The sequence below is a fragment of the Olea europaea genome, chromosome 16, assembly GCF_002742605.1.
Source record: "Olea europaea var. sylvestris chromosome 16, O_europaea_v1, whole genome shotgun sequence".
In the NCBI taxonomy this organism is placed as follows: Eukaryota; Viridiplantae; Streptophyta; class Magnoliopsida; order Lamiales; family Oleaceae; genus Olea; species Olea europaea.
Genome location: NC_036252.1, coordinates 18977322 through 18990784, shown reverse-complemented (window position 1 = coordinate 18990784; position 13463 = coordinate 18977322). Strand labels below are relative to the sequence as shown.

Below are 13463 nucleotides of genomic sequence, written 5' to 3'. Positions count from 1 at the left end.
TCAATAAATACATTTTTATTGGCCACTTTCTCCTTCTGATCTTCAAGCTCTTCCTCACGTTGTTTCCATTGAATGAGCATAATGAGAAGAAATTTAGCTTCAGTCCACGTTGATGACTTAGCTTAGGAACGGAGAAGTTAGTCTCTTGCTTATTAATAATCAAAGTTTGGTAAGCAAAATATATAATTCACAAAAGCAATATTTCGATGCTCCTAATTTTGAGTTCAAAACTCGTGTACTAGATAATTTACTATGTAATGGTTAATTGTGCTTCAATGGTTCCTATTATTTTTTTCTCATTTAAACAAATACTTTTTGCATCTATTATCCTTCACACGATTATGAAACAAATCACATAAACAACTCAACCCAATTGAATTTGGAGCTTAAAAAAAAAACAAATTTTGAAATTTTGGTGGGTCAAGTGCCCCACTATGTCCCATAGCATGTTCGCCCTTGACTTTAGTGATTGTCGGAACTTGAAGTTTTAAATTCATAACTTTTATCTAGCTTAAGTTGTTCAATTATATAGATTGTTTTGGAATTGAGAATCCTATTAGGAATCAAAAATTACTTGGACTCAAAATTTTGCTTACAAGTGTGAACTTCTCGTAAGTGCACAATGGTGCAACATCTGAACCCAATGTCATGTTAACTACATCATCTAAATGTTTAAACCGTTAAAGTCTCATACAATATTAACAAATATGAACCAACTAACCTAATCTTTTTCCACGTTTGTGCAAATTATGAGAAACAAGCTCTACCACCCAAGAAATTCGAGACAAGGGAACAAATTATACCTCATCCAACTAGGAAAGGGAAACAAGCTTCAATTTTCATCATCAAAACATCTCCTTTTACTCGCATGATCGGTTTGTGCTTGCCGCGTCGATATAGTGACAGACACATAGTATTCCTCTAGGGTACCTATTCTCCATTTTTGTCAATTTTCGACACACATTTTTGCTAGTGGAATATCTTTTTCCCTTCCATGGATATTTCTGATATACAATGCATTAGAGAAAAATGCCTTTTTTCAGTGCCCTTGTTTTTCCATGCACTTAATTGGAATCGCGTGCCCTTCCTCAAATCATTTTGTCCTCCATTACCTCCTTGCACTTGTATGTATCTATATGTACGTATTATCCGTAACAGATAAAGCACACTATGATTACAAGGTTGTACTTTGATAAATAATATATATTGTCACTTTATATGTCGAGCAATGTTAGATTCGCTTATAAGCCACAGTCTTCATCAAGTTGAGTTCTAGTTAATTAGCATAGTAAACTAAAGAGACATGTTAGGTATAGTCCACCCGGTGAGTATCTCTTAAGTAACAAAAGATGTCACTCGTTAACGTTGAATTCGTATGGTCACTTATCGCTTCCCTAATAAAGGAGAGCAACTAAAGATTCAACGGATTTAAATTGAACTTATTGAGTCACTTTGTCAAGAGTGAACGCATATATATATATATATATATATATATCAATGCAAATTTAAGACCTTTTGAAGTATATGACAAGTGCAGAGAGCACTTTTTGAAATGAGTAATGTTATTTATATTTAGCGATTGCTCTTAGTCATTCCATATGACCGCTTGTTATTTGAGGCATTAGCTTTATATCCAATAATGCTTCAAATAACAATTTGTCACATAAGATGACTATCGATAATTGTTGACTATGAATAATATTATTCTTTCGAAGTTGTGAATTGCATCACATGTTATAATTGGCATAACTAGTTAATTACACAAAGTAAAAATAGGTATCACACAACCTCACTGACAACTAATTTTCTCAGCTATCTAAATTCAAAGACAGTGTGAAGTTCACGTTACGCAAGACAATAAAAATGGATAAAAGCTAAAGGATATTTCTTTGTGCAATGCACATAATGGAAGCAGCCTTTTGAATAGTAAGCTAAGGAAAACAATGGCATATGAAATGTATGAATTACTTTATAGAGGAAAGTGGATTGCTTTTCTTAATGAAGTCAAGAATATATTCATGTCTCTAATTCAACACAAACAACAACGTGGGCAAAAGTACTCTCCTTCTTCACTCTCGTAACCAACTTTTGCAGCAAGTATATCTAGCTAGAATTCATGTTCACTAGCAATAAAAGGCTCAAAAAGTACTCATTATACTTTGGTGATTTCAGAATTGGTCTATGATAGCTATTTTTTCAATTAGATTACTCGAAAAAATTATTCTTTTATTGAAAGTCACCTCCGCAAGTTGTTTATTTCTTGTGATGTTGCTTCAAGAAGGGATGATCGTACTTCACCTTTTAGGATACGATGTTCAACATGCTTATACACCCATAATACATATTTCACGAGCAATATAATATAGATCTCTAAATACCATTTAGCAATGTCATTTTCATCCATTAGTACATAGAAAGAAAGGGCTGTTTTTGAAGCCCAATTACATGGACCAAGTACGAAGAATTTGGAGATGGATCTTATGCTAGGAGGTCTAATCCATTGTCTCTCAAAAATGAGCCTTTGTTAGCACGTTTTGTTGAAACATAATTTTCGTATATAACAAAAAATAAATAAATAAATCCAGAATTACTCCTACATCTTCTTTATTCTCAAATTAATTTCATATTATAATTAAATATTTCAAAAAAAAAAAACTTAATTAAGGTGATGACATTTTTTGGTAACTGACAATAAAAAACAATTGATTAAAATTACTCAAACTCGGCAAACTAAACATCCTATTTGATTGACAACAAACTTCTATATTTTGTTTTTCTTCAAAAATCATACTTTTAAAAACTCACAGAGAGGTCCTTTTCTGGTCATATGAGTAAACTTAAACTTAATAGCTTATAGCTTATCCAAACATGTTCATGTGCCGAAAATGTAATGCCTCAAAATTCTGCTTAGCAATACAAAAAATCTATTGGGTGGGATCACATTTGACCCAGCTTCCTCAAAGTTACAGAGGTCCTCCTTTTCTGGTCAATCTCGAGGCCCTGCCAATTTTGAAATCCAGGCTTTCGATTTATTTCGTGTTTCCACATATAACGTGCCTCTCCCCACATTAAGACCAAGGATCCTGGGATTAGAAGTACAGGAATCTTTGGTTCTTTGCCCGTCTCTTCAAAACAGTCGACTTCATTTTCAACTCGACTAAAATGCATCACGCAGGATGACTCCAGGGAGATTACTGCAATTCCATCTTCAAAGCGCATAAGATCAACATGTGCACCAATTCCCTGCACGTAATAATAAGTTCACGGGGATAAGTTCTTCCAGATGAGAACCAGCGTGAAAATGATGTATTTTCAAGAAATTGCAGCCAACCAATATCGAACTGTGCCTATGAAGCACCGACATTTCTATCAGGGTGACATGTTTGTGTCCGACATGTATTAGACATCACCAGTCCTCGAATAGTCCAGAACAAGTGTCGGACACAGTCACGTAGCGTGCCCTGTTTTTTATATTTCAAAACTCACTTAACACTTCCAGGACACGCTATGGGCAAGTGTCTGGGTGTAAACATGTTCAACATTGGTATGTTATAAAACCTCATAAATAGCTCAAGAATCATATCTCACCTCACCTGGTTGATAAACGTTTACTATAAGTTGATTGAAAAGCGGTTCCCTCTGTAGTAACTTGGGTGGAAAGAGACAAGCTTCTTTACCCTTATCGATTGTTTCTTCTTCATATGTCAATTCAGAAACATAACCACTTGATAGTACACTTTCACGGACGTTGTAGGAAAGTTCGACAGCCCAAGAAGGAAGATCTCCAAACCTCATTGCCTGCAAAAGAACAAGATAACAAAATGCCTACATTACCATTAATGTGTTTGCAAACATCTTCAAATGCTGATTTCAAACCAAATAAGAAAATGCAAACAGAGATATTTACAGGCCATACCACTGCTGAAGTGGGATAACATTAACTGTATGAGCCTGGTTTCTAAAATGGAAGGGCAATTAGTTCATGAACAGATTGAATGCCTCGGGATATGGTAAAAAGGTATAGCATCTCAAGCGTTATGTTTAACGGGATTAAAACTAACCCCTTAATTTGAAGATATTCCAATCCACCCCACCCCACCCTCCAGTAACAGAACTGGTGAACCCTGAAACCAAAACGAGAAAATTACTTTCAGGGAGGTTCTTTGTCACCTCACGACATGATATAGTACTATTATTAACAATAACGTTATCAGCTCGTGGTCCTGTCCTATGTCTGGTCAATCTTCTCCACACATCATCAATGTATTCCACCTGGAAGGAGAAATGCTTATTATTTTGAGATATCATTTAAGGGTCCAACACAGATACAGCTTATATTTCACCCACAAATTAACTTATTTTGAGAATACTTGTTTTTCCAAATTCCAATCTTGAATCAAGATTTGCATCCGTTTCTCAGTTCCAATTCTACCATTACATTATCCATACAGTTATGAGAGATATTTACAGCACATAAACAATACCAGACTTAACCTATATTCATAATTTAGACCTACCATTTAGAACTAAAAGAATTGAGATTGGGTGCAAAAACCTGGTTATGGGAGGCGTCTGCAAAACATCCTTCTGCAACCACAAATATTACAAAAAAACGATCAACATGTTAGAATTGTTGGGTTTTTTTTCCCATTTTACTGAACTATCATTCTATGTCTGATAACGTAGGATAGATAACACCCTAATTATTAAAGAATAAAAAGAAGCTAAAATCTAGTTGATATGCCCTTAAATATAAACAAGATTTTAACTCTCTCTATCCGCTATTTACTCCAATACTATCCAATTCAACTTACCAGTACAAAAGTGAGCGAATAGTGGAGTACCTTTTTCGATAGAAGAGAGCAAGGAGGATTGTTGATCTGGCGATAAAAAGTCTCTGCAAATCCACAGGCCGCTGATTTCAGTAATCGGTTCCCATGTATAGCTTTCCACAAAAATCGGTTGAGACTTTTCGAATCCATCACTTGAACCACCCAATTCGCAATCGCTATCGGATGAATCCCCAAATGCTTCCCTCAGAACCGCTTTCAATCCATCCTCATCCATTTCGATTCCCCTGTTTCTCAATTTTCTCAAAGAAAAATGATTTCACTTCACCTTCCTCCGAATCTTAGGCGGAGAATTTTAAGTACAGGAACAGATTTAGGTAAAATCGAGTTACGTTTAGGTAAAATCTTCATAGCTTGACGCATATTTAGGTAAAATCGAATTAATTTTTGCATGAATTATTGTCCAAAGCGGCTTGACGCATATTTAGGTAAAATCGAATTAATTTTTGCATGAATTATTGTCCAAAGCGGTCAAATGGAGCAGGATCCCGTCCAATCTCTGACTGATTTGTCCGATTGTACTATTTGTTTCAAGCAACATGGCATCGGGTTGTAACCTAGTTAGCTAAGATGATTATAGAAATTATGTTACAACAAAAAGGAGGATGAATTTTTTTTCTCAAGTAAAAAATTTCAACATTCACTAATTCAAATCATCACAAATCACGTCATAAAAAAAGTAGGACATACAATCCTTCTAAATGGCATGTCAAGCGCTAGGAACACAACAACATGAGCGGTCATATTCCCATAAGGGTACATGACAACATGGACTACAATTCATTTATCTGAGTAAAGCAACATTATCATATGATATAGATGTGTTTGAGTGAAAAAATAAAAATAAAAAATGTAGAAGCAAGAGATTGCACGGCTCTAAAGGAATCGGTCTCAACCATATAAATAGCAAAACCTTAGATTTCTGTTTGTTATTGCCCATTGTTCTTGAAATATATGCCATGTTTCAAACTGAAAATGCATATTTCTTACGGTAATGTTGAAGTTGTTCCATGTTACTTTGGGCCCTTTTTCAAAAAGAGAAAGGAAAAAACAAATACTTTTCAAATTTAAAAACTACTGTTGAAACTTAAAAGTTGCTTTTGAATTTATTTGGCTAATTTTATAAAAGGATTTTTTTTATAGGTAAAAGAGTTTTTAGAAAATGCTTATCCGAACGACTTTCCCTAAAAATATGGGAAAATTGCACCAGAAGCTCAAAACATTTAAAACATTAGCTAATTTTCTTCAAACATTTGATTTATTGCAAACATCACTCCTAACTTTTCTAAACGTTGCAAGTGAAATGCTTTTGGACGGTTTTCATCCACAAATCCATTAATTGATTAAAAATTTAATTTTAACCACATTTTTAATATTTAAAAAATAGGGGAAAGTACATTTCCATTTATCACATTAAAAAATAATTAAAATAAAAAAAACAACCCCCAGTCTTCTTCCCCCACCCCGAAACCCATACCCAAAATCCACACCAACCACTACCATCGACCACCGCCACCTAAATTCAATTATACAAAAGAGTGGGGATCCGTCCAAATCTAAGTGAACAACTAGAAGAAAGATAGAATCAACGGAAATGAAAAAGGCAATAGATTCAGAAGGAAAACTAACATTTCCTCTAATGACTTGGTCAACGAATTGGCAAATTACTCTAACGTATTCTCGATTTGTAACTTCAAGAAAGCTTTCGGAGCAAGCTTAAGGTTCCTTAACCAATAGTGACCCACCATTTTGCCCTCGTCCGGGTTTGCTATCCCCCCCCCCCCCTTCCCCCCTCCCAATTCCTCCATGTCCTTGAACGCCTTCTGGAGTCTAGGCTCCATTTTATGGAAGAACTTGTCCGTGAACTCCACACAGCTCACATCCAAATAGAGGCCCAGCTCCTTGTGCTGGTACAGTCGGTCGACATATCTCTTCCATAGCTCCTGATGATCCTTTTCGAGCTTGGGCTTCTTGATTGACTTCGGTACAACATCGGTGATGGGATTAGTGCTTGAGATGGTATTCGGGGGAACCTCACGCGCTACTCGCAAAGGGCAGATTCTGGTAAACTTTTGAAATCGAGTCCTAAAAGAGGTTGTTTGAAGGGTTTTGTGAGTGAGAATTTCGGCATTCAACCTCAAGGAATAGGGTCCTGAGATTGAAGTAGCCATGAGAATGAGAGTGAAGAGAATGAGAAGATTTTGGGTTTTGGAAGTGAAGGAGGTGATGGCGATGGCAGTGATTGGTGTGGACTTTGGGTTTGACTTGGGAGTGAGGTGAGAGGAAGAAGACAGGAGGTTGTGTTTTTTTTATTTCTTATTTTTTAATTTAATTATTATTTGATGTGATAAATAAAAATTTACTCATTTACTCTTTTTTAAAATATTAAAAATGTAGTTAAAATTAAATTTTTGGTCAACTAAAGGATCTATCGATGAAAACCATCCAAAAAAACTTCACCTGCAACGTTTGAAAATATTATAGGCGACGACTACAACAAATCAAATATTTGAAAAAAATCAACTAATGTTTCAAAGGTTTGAAACTTCTGTAACAATTTTCCCTAAATATATTTACAGAATACGAAGCTCTTTTAGAAATTAAATTTCAAACAAAAATCAAATTAATTTTATCAAAAAAAACTTTTCTATAAAAAGTAAAAACAAAAATAAAAGTCCTAAACGGACTTACGGAAGATGAGACGAATGATCGTCACCTCACACTACAATGGAAATTGTGTGATATTTGGCAATATGTTTATATGTTGCACCGTTACAACTTGGTAAACTTCTCCAATTTCTATCAAAGAACCTAAATAACGATAATACCTTGAATAACCATATCTGCACCACAAATTTTGTTACATTTTAATACAATAAAATTCCAAATGACAATAATGACAACAAAATTCTTTAACTTCTCATTGTAAGTACATTATCACGCCCCAAAAAAATAAAAGGTTTTGAGCAGCAATTATAAATGATATTCTACAATAATTATTCGAAATGCAGAAAAAATAATAAAAGCATAGTCATGTAACATGAGTAATATAAAACCATACTGCAAGAAATGAGGACTAGTAGATTGAATACTTGTCGGCAACACCAGGCCAGAGCTTCCTGTAAATGGAAATAGCCGTCGGAATAATAGCAGCAAGTGCAAGAGAGAGATTCTCCGAATTACTTGTCCTTACCGTGATCTGACCACTGAGCTTGTTATTAATCCCAGCTCGGACAGCAACCTTAGAATTACGCCCAACTGAGAACTGAGCCAGGCTGTTGAACCCGAGAGCCAACTCCCCGCGCCATTTAATCACAGACATGCTGAGGGTCGATTGAACCTGGCCCATTGGAGAGTCAAGCTCCTTTCGCTGCAATTCAAAGTTGGCTCCATATGCAGTATCGCTCGGTGAACGAACAGCACCAAAGCTACCAACCAAAATATACTGTTTTCCCAATGTAATCTGATCCTCAATTTTCACACCAGGCACCACATTTTCACCTAGAAAAGTTACAGACATTCCACCAGCTGCCTTGTTCTTCTTCAAATTTTTGAATTTGGTTTCACCTCGGACAATGTATGCAAGTTGCTTTCCTATACTTTGAATATCAAACCCTGCCATGCTCGAGATATACTCTCCGTGCTTAACTGAAACTGAGGAATCCAAACTGAGGGTAAAGTCTTTCTTATCTTTCGTGATTTGAACTGTAAACACAGCTGGGAACCGGTTTGCAACAGCAAGGCCATGTTCGAGGTTAACTCCATCATAGCCACAATCATGGTCCCAACCATGGGAATCAAGAACCGGTCTTGCAAGAAACTGAGAAGTTGGCTCCAAGAATCTGTATCTGTACGCAGGATTATCGCCATCAAATGAGGGCGGCAGGGTCATGTCTGGTAGAGGAACTGCCACGGGAGCTGCAGCTCCAGCGTCAGCCTCTTCCTCCGGATTACCATAATCAGTTGCGGGAACCTTCCCTTGTTTTCTAAATTCTTTCATTCTTCTGATTTCGTCTTTAAACTGTTTCTTCTGAAGTAGCTTCACCCGATAGTCATACTCTTCAAAATATGCCTTCCTCTGTTCTTTGCTGAGCTTAGCTATCTGAGCTTTCCTCAGAGGCTTAAAGGGAGGGAGCTGGTCATATTCATCTTCTCCTTCTTGATCAGAATCCGAAAAATCATCCAAGTCTATATCAGAATCAGCATTGTCACCACCCTGCTCGGATGGAAGCTTTGGATGTACACGAGACTGTAACATCGACGACAACATGTACGGAAGAGGCGGTGAGCGAACTCGAAAACCAAAGAGCTTGCGGTGGTCAAATGGATCTTGAGGTTTTGAGAGAGAATTTGCTTCTGATAATATCTTCATCGAGTAGCATAACAACAATAACTGAGATCTCCAAATCTGGCCATTGGGAAGTATTTTCTGACCATCCCTATTCTTCCGACAAGAGGGGTGGTTTTCAACAAGAGAAACGGGATTCATGAGACTTGGACTCATCATACGTAGATCACCAACAGCATTCCCAATAGACTGCTGGACAATATGAGATCTTTGAGCAACAAAAGCCTCGTAACTCAAAGGAGTACCAGAAGGACCGTCTGGAGGTGCAGAGGCACCATGTGTAAGGGTGACTATTGCACTTCTCCAGGTAGAGGGTCCAAGAGAACTAGTAACAGTCCTCAGTAGTGGTAGATCGTTAAGATCTCTGGTTTGAGCATCCAATCTATCCACATAGAGGACGACATCTGGGGAGCTTTTCTTTGTGAACTTCTTTACAGAAGACAATATATTACGGTTGTAAGCCTGCTCCATTACAGAAGAATTTAGACCAGGTGTGTCAGAAACCACAATTTTAACTCCATCAATAAATCCACTAATCTCTTTCACAGAAGTCGTCCCAGTTTCGAACGCATCAATTGGTGCTTTCTCCTCTCCAAATATCGAATTTATGGTAGCACTTTTACCCACTCCTGATTTTCCAAGAACCAAGATGTTCACAGTGAAGTCCAAATCATCTTTTCCTTCTGCTTCAAGCTGCACTGCCATTCTCTTTGCAGCATCCACACCAAAAATTTGGCCATTCTGCCTTCCTGCAAGAAGTGTGAACCGATACAGAACCTGTGCTGCCACAGGTTCTTCTGGAGAAAGGCCTAATCTATGAACAAGCCTCAAAAATTTCACTATGATCTGCTGTAACTTCTCCAGTTTCATTTTCTCTTCTTCACTCAAGTTGTTCTCAGATTCTCCCCTCCCAGCAAAAGTGGAAGGAGTAAAAAGGTTGGGGCGATTTGGTTGTGGGGAAGGCCGCAAAGACCGGAGTGAAGATCCCAAGCCAGCAGGAAGCTCAACAGAGAAAAGCCTAGATCCATCTTGAGAGGTTGTGGTGATACTACCACCATCTGAATCAGCACCTGTTGCAGCTTTCAAAAGAGCTGCCAATGCAGCAGAATCAAACAACTCTTTACCGTCCCCTTCTTCTTCATCAGTGTCAGCTTCTTCTTCTGAGTCTGTGACAATTTGACCATCGATCCCTTGAGAGTGCTCAAGCGAACTGTCAGCGCCTGATCCCCGTTCCAGCTCCTCAATGAACTGCTTGGCGGCCTTAGAACTTCCAAATATCATACCATCAGTTGCCTCATCTGAGATCAAGTCTTCAGGGTCAACTTCTTCAGTCATTTGATATTGGCCTTCATCTTCAGCTTCGGTAATTTCACGTGGCTCAAGGAATGGCTTCGATTCTGATTCCTCGTGGACCTCGTCCTCTAATTGATCAGCAACATTAACATGGGCATATTCACCATTAGTATCTACTATGTTAAACCCGTTCTCTGACTTCTTTACAATATTCTCGACATCGTGAGCTCCGTCACTAGCAAGGGAATCAGTCGCTGTTACACCCATGTGAACTTCATTTGCCACATAATCAACAGCTCCTGCATCAATCTTTTCATCTTTTTCATCAGCAGCATTATTGCCAGTTCCCAATGGCATGAACTCGGAGCTTTTATAAACTGTTTCAGCATTTTCATCAACTGGAACTTTCAATCTTTCAATTTCTTCATCCATCTCCCCAACCGCCACCACCCCGGGCACAGTGGAGATGGGGGTGTCAGCCTTAATGGTATCAACAATGGAATCTCCTTCAGATGTGAAATCCACATTACTTGGTTCTTCAACTCCGTGGCTAGTCTGAAAAGAAGCACAATCTGGTTCCACATTCTCATCAACTGGAACCTCCACTTTTTCAACGTCAAGTTCTACCTCCCTAAAAGCAGACACCACCAGCCCAGGGATACCAACATGAATGGTATCAACAACAGAATCCCCTTCAGATGTGAATTTCACCCTACCTGCTTCATCCAAACCTGATTCTGCCCGTTCTAAAGAATTCCCTTTTGCAACTGGTTCAGTAGCTGGAGCTTCAATGGTTAAAGACTCAATCTTCCGATTCTCCTCAGCCTTATCTTTATCCATCTGAACCTCCTCCTCCACCACCTTCTCTGCATTAAATTCAGCATTTTCGAACTCCTTATTCTCGTAACTATCTGGAAACTCACCACCACTTTCTTTTGCTCCCTCATCTAACTCAGAATCGTGCACTTCACCCTTCTCCTCAAAACCCTCAATCCCAATCACCTTCAACTCGTCAGTATCTCTATCACCAACAGCAACTGAACCATTATCATTCTCAGAAACTCCAGAAATCGGTAAAGCATCAACCATTACCATCGAAGTTCCTGTGGCATCATCAAAACCCCTATCCTCTGCACCCTTCCCTACAGTTTCCCCATCCAACACCCTCAAAACCACCTTCTCCGACGCCGGTTCAAACTCCTCTTGCCCACTAACATAACCCCCCTCGTCCTCTTCATCAGAAACACTATCCTTAATCCTATTCTCACTATCATCCTTAACATCACTATCCACAACACTTGTTTTCAGTAAATTTTCATCATCAGGCATATAAGAAGAAGAAGAAGAAGAAGAAGAAGAAGAAGAAGAAGAACCTGAGGAAGTCGCTGAAACGGGAAAAGCCGTCGCCTCATTAGAATCCATTGACGGAGTAAACGAGCAATTGAAGGCCAAGAATAATTTGAGATAAACGGTTTTGAGGGTTTACGGATAAGGGAAGAAGGAGAGAGGTTTGAGAAGGAAAAAAATAGGAAGAGAGATTGTGATAAGGCTTTGGGGTTGGGTTTAGAGAGGAGAGGGATGACTGAAGAAGAGATCTGTTGCTTAGGTTTGGGCTTTTCAAGGCATTTTTTTCTTTGACATTTTTTAGGGAAAAATTAAATTTTTTCAAGTTTTACACTGAAAACGCCCAAAATGACAAAAAAGTCGTTTTGTGTTTTCTTCACAAATTTTTTTTCGTTTTCGAAAATTCGTTTTCAAAAACGGGAAAGAGAATACGTTTTCACCGTTTTGAAAAATCGAAAACAGAAAACGGCCCGAAAACGGTAAAGAGAACAGGGCCTAATGTTTTTGTAGAAAAATAAATTAATTCATGTTTTTGTCGGAAAAATAAATTAATTAGAGATTTTTCATTTTTAAAAATGTTTTTTTCTTTTGACATGTGAGTTGGTAAAGGTTTAGCAACGAAAAATGTTTTGGTTTGTCCGTCAAATTTATTAATAATATGTTTTAACTAATTGACATGAATGGTTTTACTTGTGGACTTAATTTTTGAACAATGCCCTGTGTACAATGCACTGTTCTACAGGGGGCTTATAGCCCTCTCACTGTAGCTGGTAGGTCGGTGGGACCGACCTGCATTAATAAAAAAAAAATTGTGCGGACCCCTCCCTTGTGTGTGTCTTGACCGAGCCCTGTGAAATGCCCCCTGTAAGTGAAGCAAGAGTCCTGGATTTTTTGAGGTTTTTTATTTGACTTTCTGCTAGAAAAATAATTATAAAGAAAGCAGAAAAAGGAATGTATGGCTCTCATGGATACTTTGTATGTTACAGGAAGTGTTAATAAAGAATGTAGTTTTATTGGGTTATTCATTTAGCAAACTTCAATTGTTTTGGTAATGATTTTTAATTTGTCAATATGTCGTAGGTATAGCTTTTTTATTTTTTATCAAGGAAATACAATAGGATTATCCTACTTTGTTAAGAAATTTACTAGAGTTAAGGGGCAAAAAAAACTTGAGCAATCACCCCATCTGCTTGTTGAGTGTAAACAATATAAATTTTAAAAGTTTTTTGCAAAATGTAAAGGTTTCGTACAACACTACTTCTTGAATTTTGAGAAAATTGGAAATACGGAAGTATGACAAATTACACGGCACGTCACGACTTGAAGAAAAAGGTAATTTCTTATAAATTTGTAATTTAATTTTCGAATCAATTGAGGGATAGGATAGGATAGGATAGGATATAAATGCCAAAGCGCAAATTTCACAAGCTTGGACTGCAAAATCGTGCTTTGATTTTCCATTGATTCTGTCATTTTTAAGAGATGTGGAATTTTTGTTTGGTTGTGTGCAGACGATAGTGTTTGGATTGGGATTTCAATGAGTTATTGTTTGTAAATACGTGTGATTATTTACTCCCTCTTATTCCTCATCTCCAATGGATGGCCATAACTCTTTGATTTTTACTTAC

General features: G+C 37.5%; 2 protein-coding genes across 3 annotated transcripts; both read right to left on the bottom strand.

Moving 5' to 3' along the window:
• Positions 1 to 2812: 2812 nt before the first annotated feature.
• Positions 2813 to 5949, bottom strand: LOC111412396 (uncharacterized protein P8A3.02c). 2 transcript variants are annotated; one of them, XM_023043312.1, is made up of 5 exons: positions 4845 to 5949; positions 4556 to 4587; positions 4171 to 4272; positions 3589 to 3798; positions 2813 to 3243 (listed from the first exon to the last, which is right to left on the bottom strand). In XM_023043312.1, the coding sequence occupies exons 1-5, from the start codon at positions 5065 to 5067 to the stop codon at positions 2938 to 2940; spliced, it is 873 nt and encodes a 290-aa protein (XP_022899080.1). In that variant the 5' UTR covers positions 5068 to 5949; the 3' UTR covers positions 2813 to 2937. The 2 variants fall into 2 exon arrangements, with proteins under 2 accessions (XP_022899080.1, XP_022899082.1); XM_023043314.1 differs by lacking the exon at positions 4171 to 4272 and having other exon boundaries at positions 4845 to 5939.
• Positions 5950 to 7694: 1745 nt separating this feature from the next.
• Positions 7695 to 12105, bottom strand: LOC111412395 (translocase of chloroplast 159, chloroplastic-like). The gene has a single exon (XM_023043311.1). The coding sequence runs from the start codon at positions 11911 to 11913 to the stop codon at positions 7927 to 7929; it is 3987 nt and encodes a 1328-aa protein (XP_022899079.1). The 5' UTR covers positions 11914 to 12105; the 3' UTR covers positions 7695 to 7926.
• Between the last annotated feature and the right edge of the window lie 1358 nt (positions 12106 to 13463).

Excerpts from the sequence above, each read along its gene's own strand:
- LOC111412395 (XM_023043311.1), bottom strand. The coding sequence starts at position 11,913 with ATGGATTCTAATGAGGCGACGGCTTTTCCCGTTTCAGCGACTTCCTCA.
- LOC111412396 (XM_023043312.1), bottom strand. The coding sequence starts at position 5,067 with ATGGATGAGGATGGATTGAAAGCGGTTCTGAGGGAAGCATTTGGGGAT. Across the intron at positions 4,273-4,555 it reads CAGACGCCTCCCATAACCAG|GTGGAATACATTGATGATGT; the intron begins GTTTTTGCACCC and ends TTCTCCTTCCAG. Across the intron at positions 3,244-3,588 it reads ACGTTTATCAACCAGGTGAG|GGAATTGGTGCACATGTTGA; the intron begins GTGAGATATGAT and ends TATTACGTGCAG.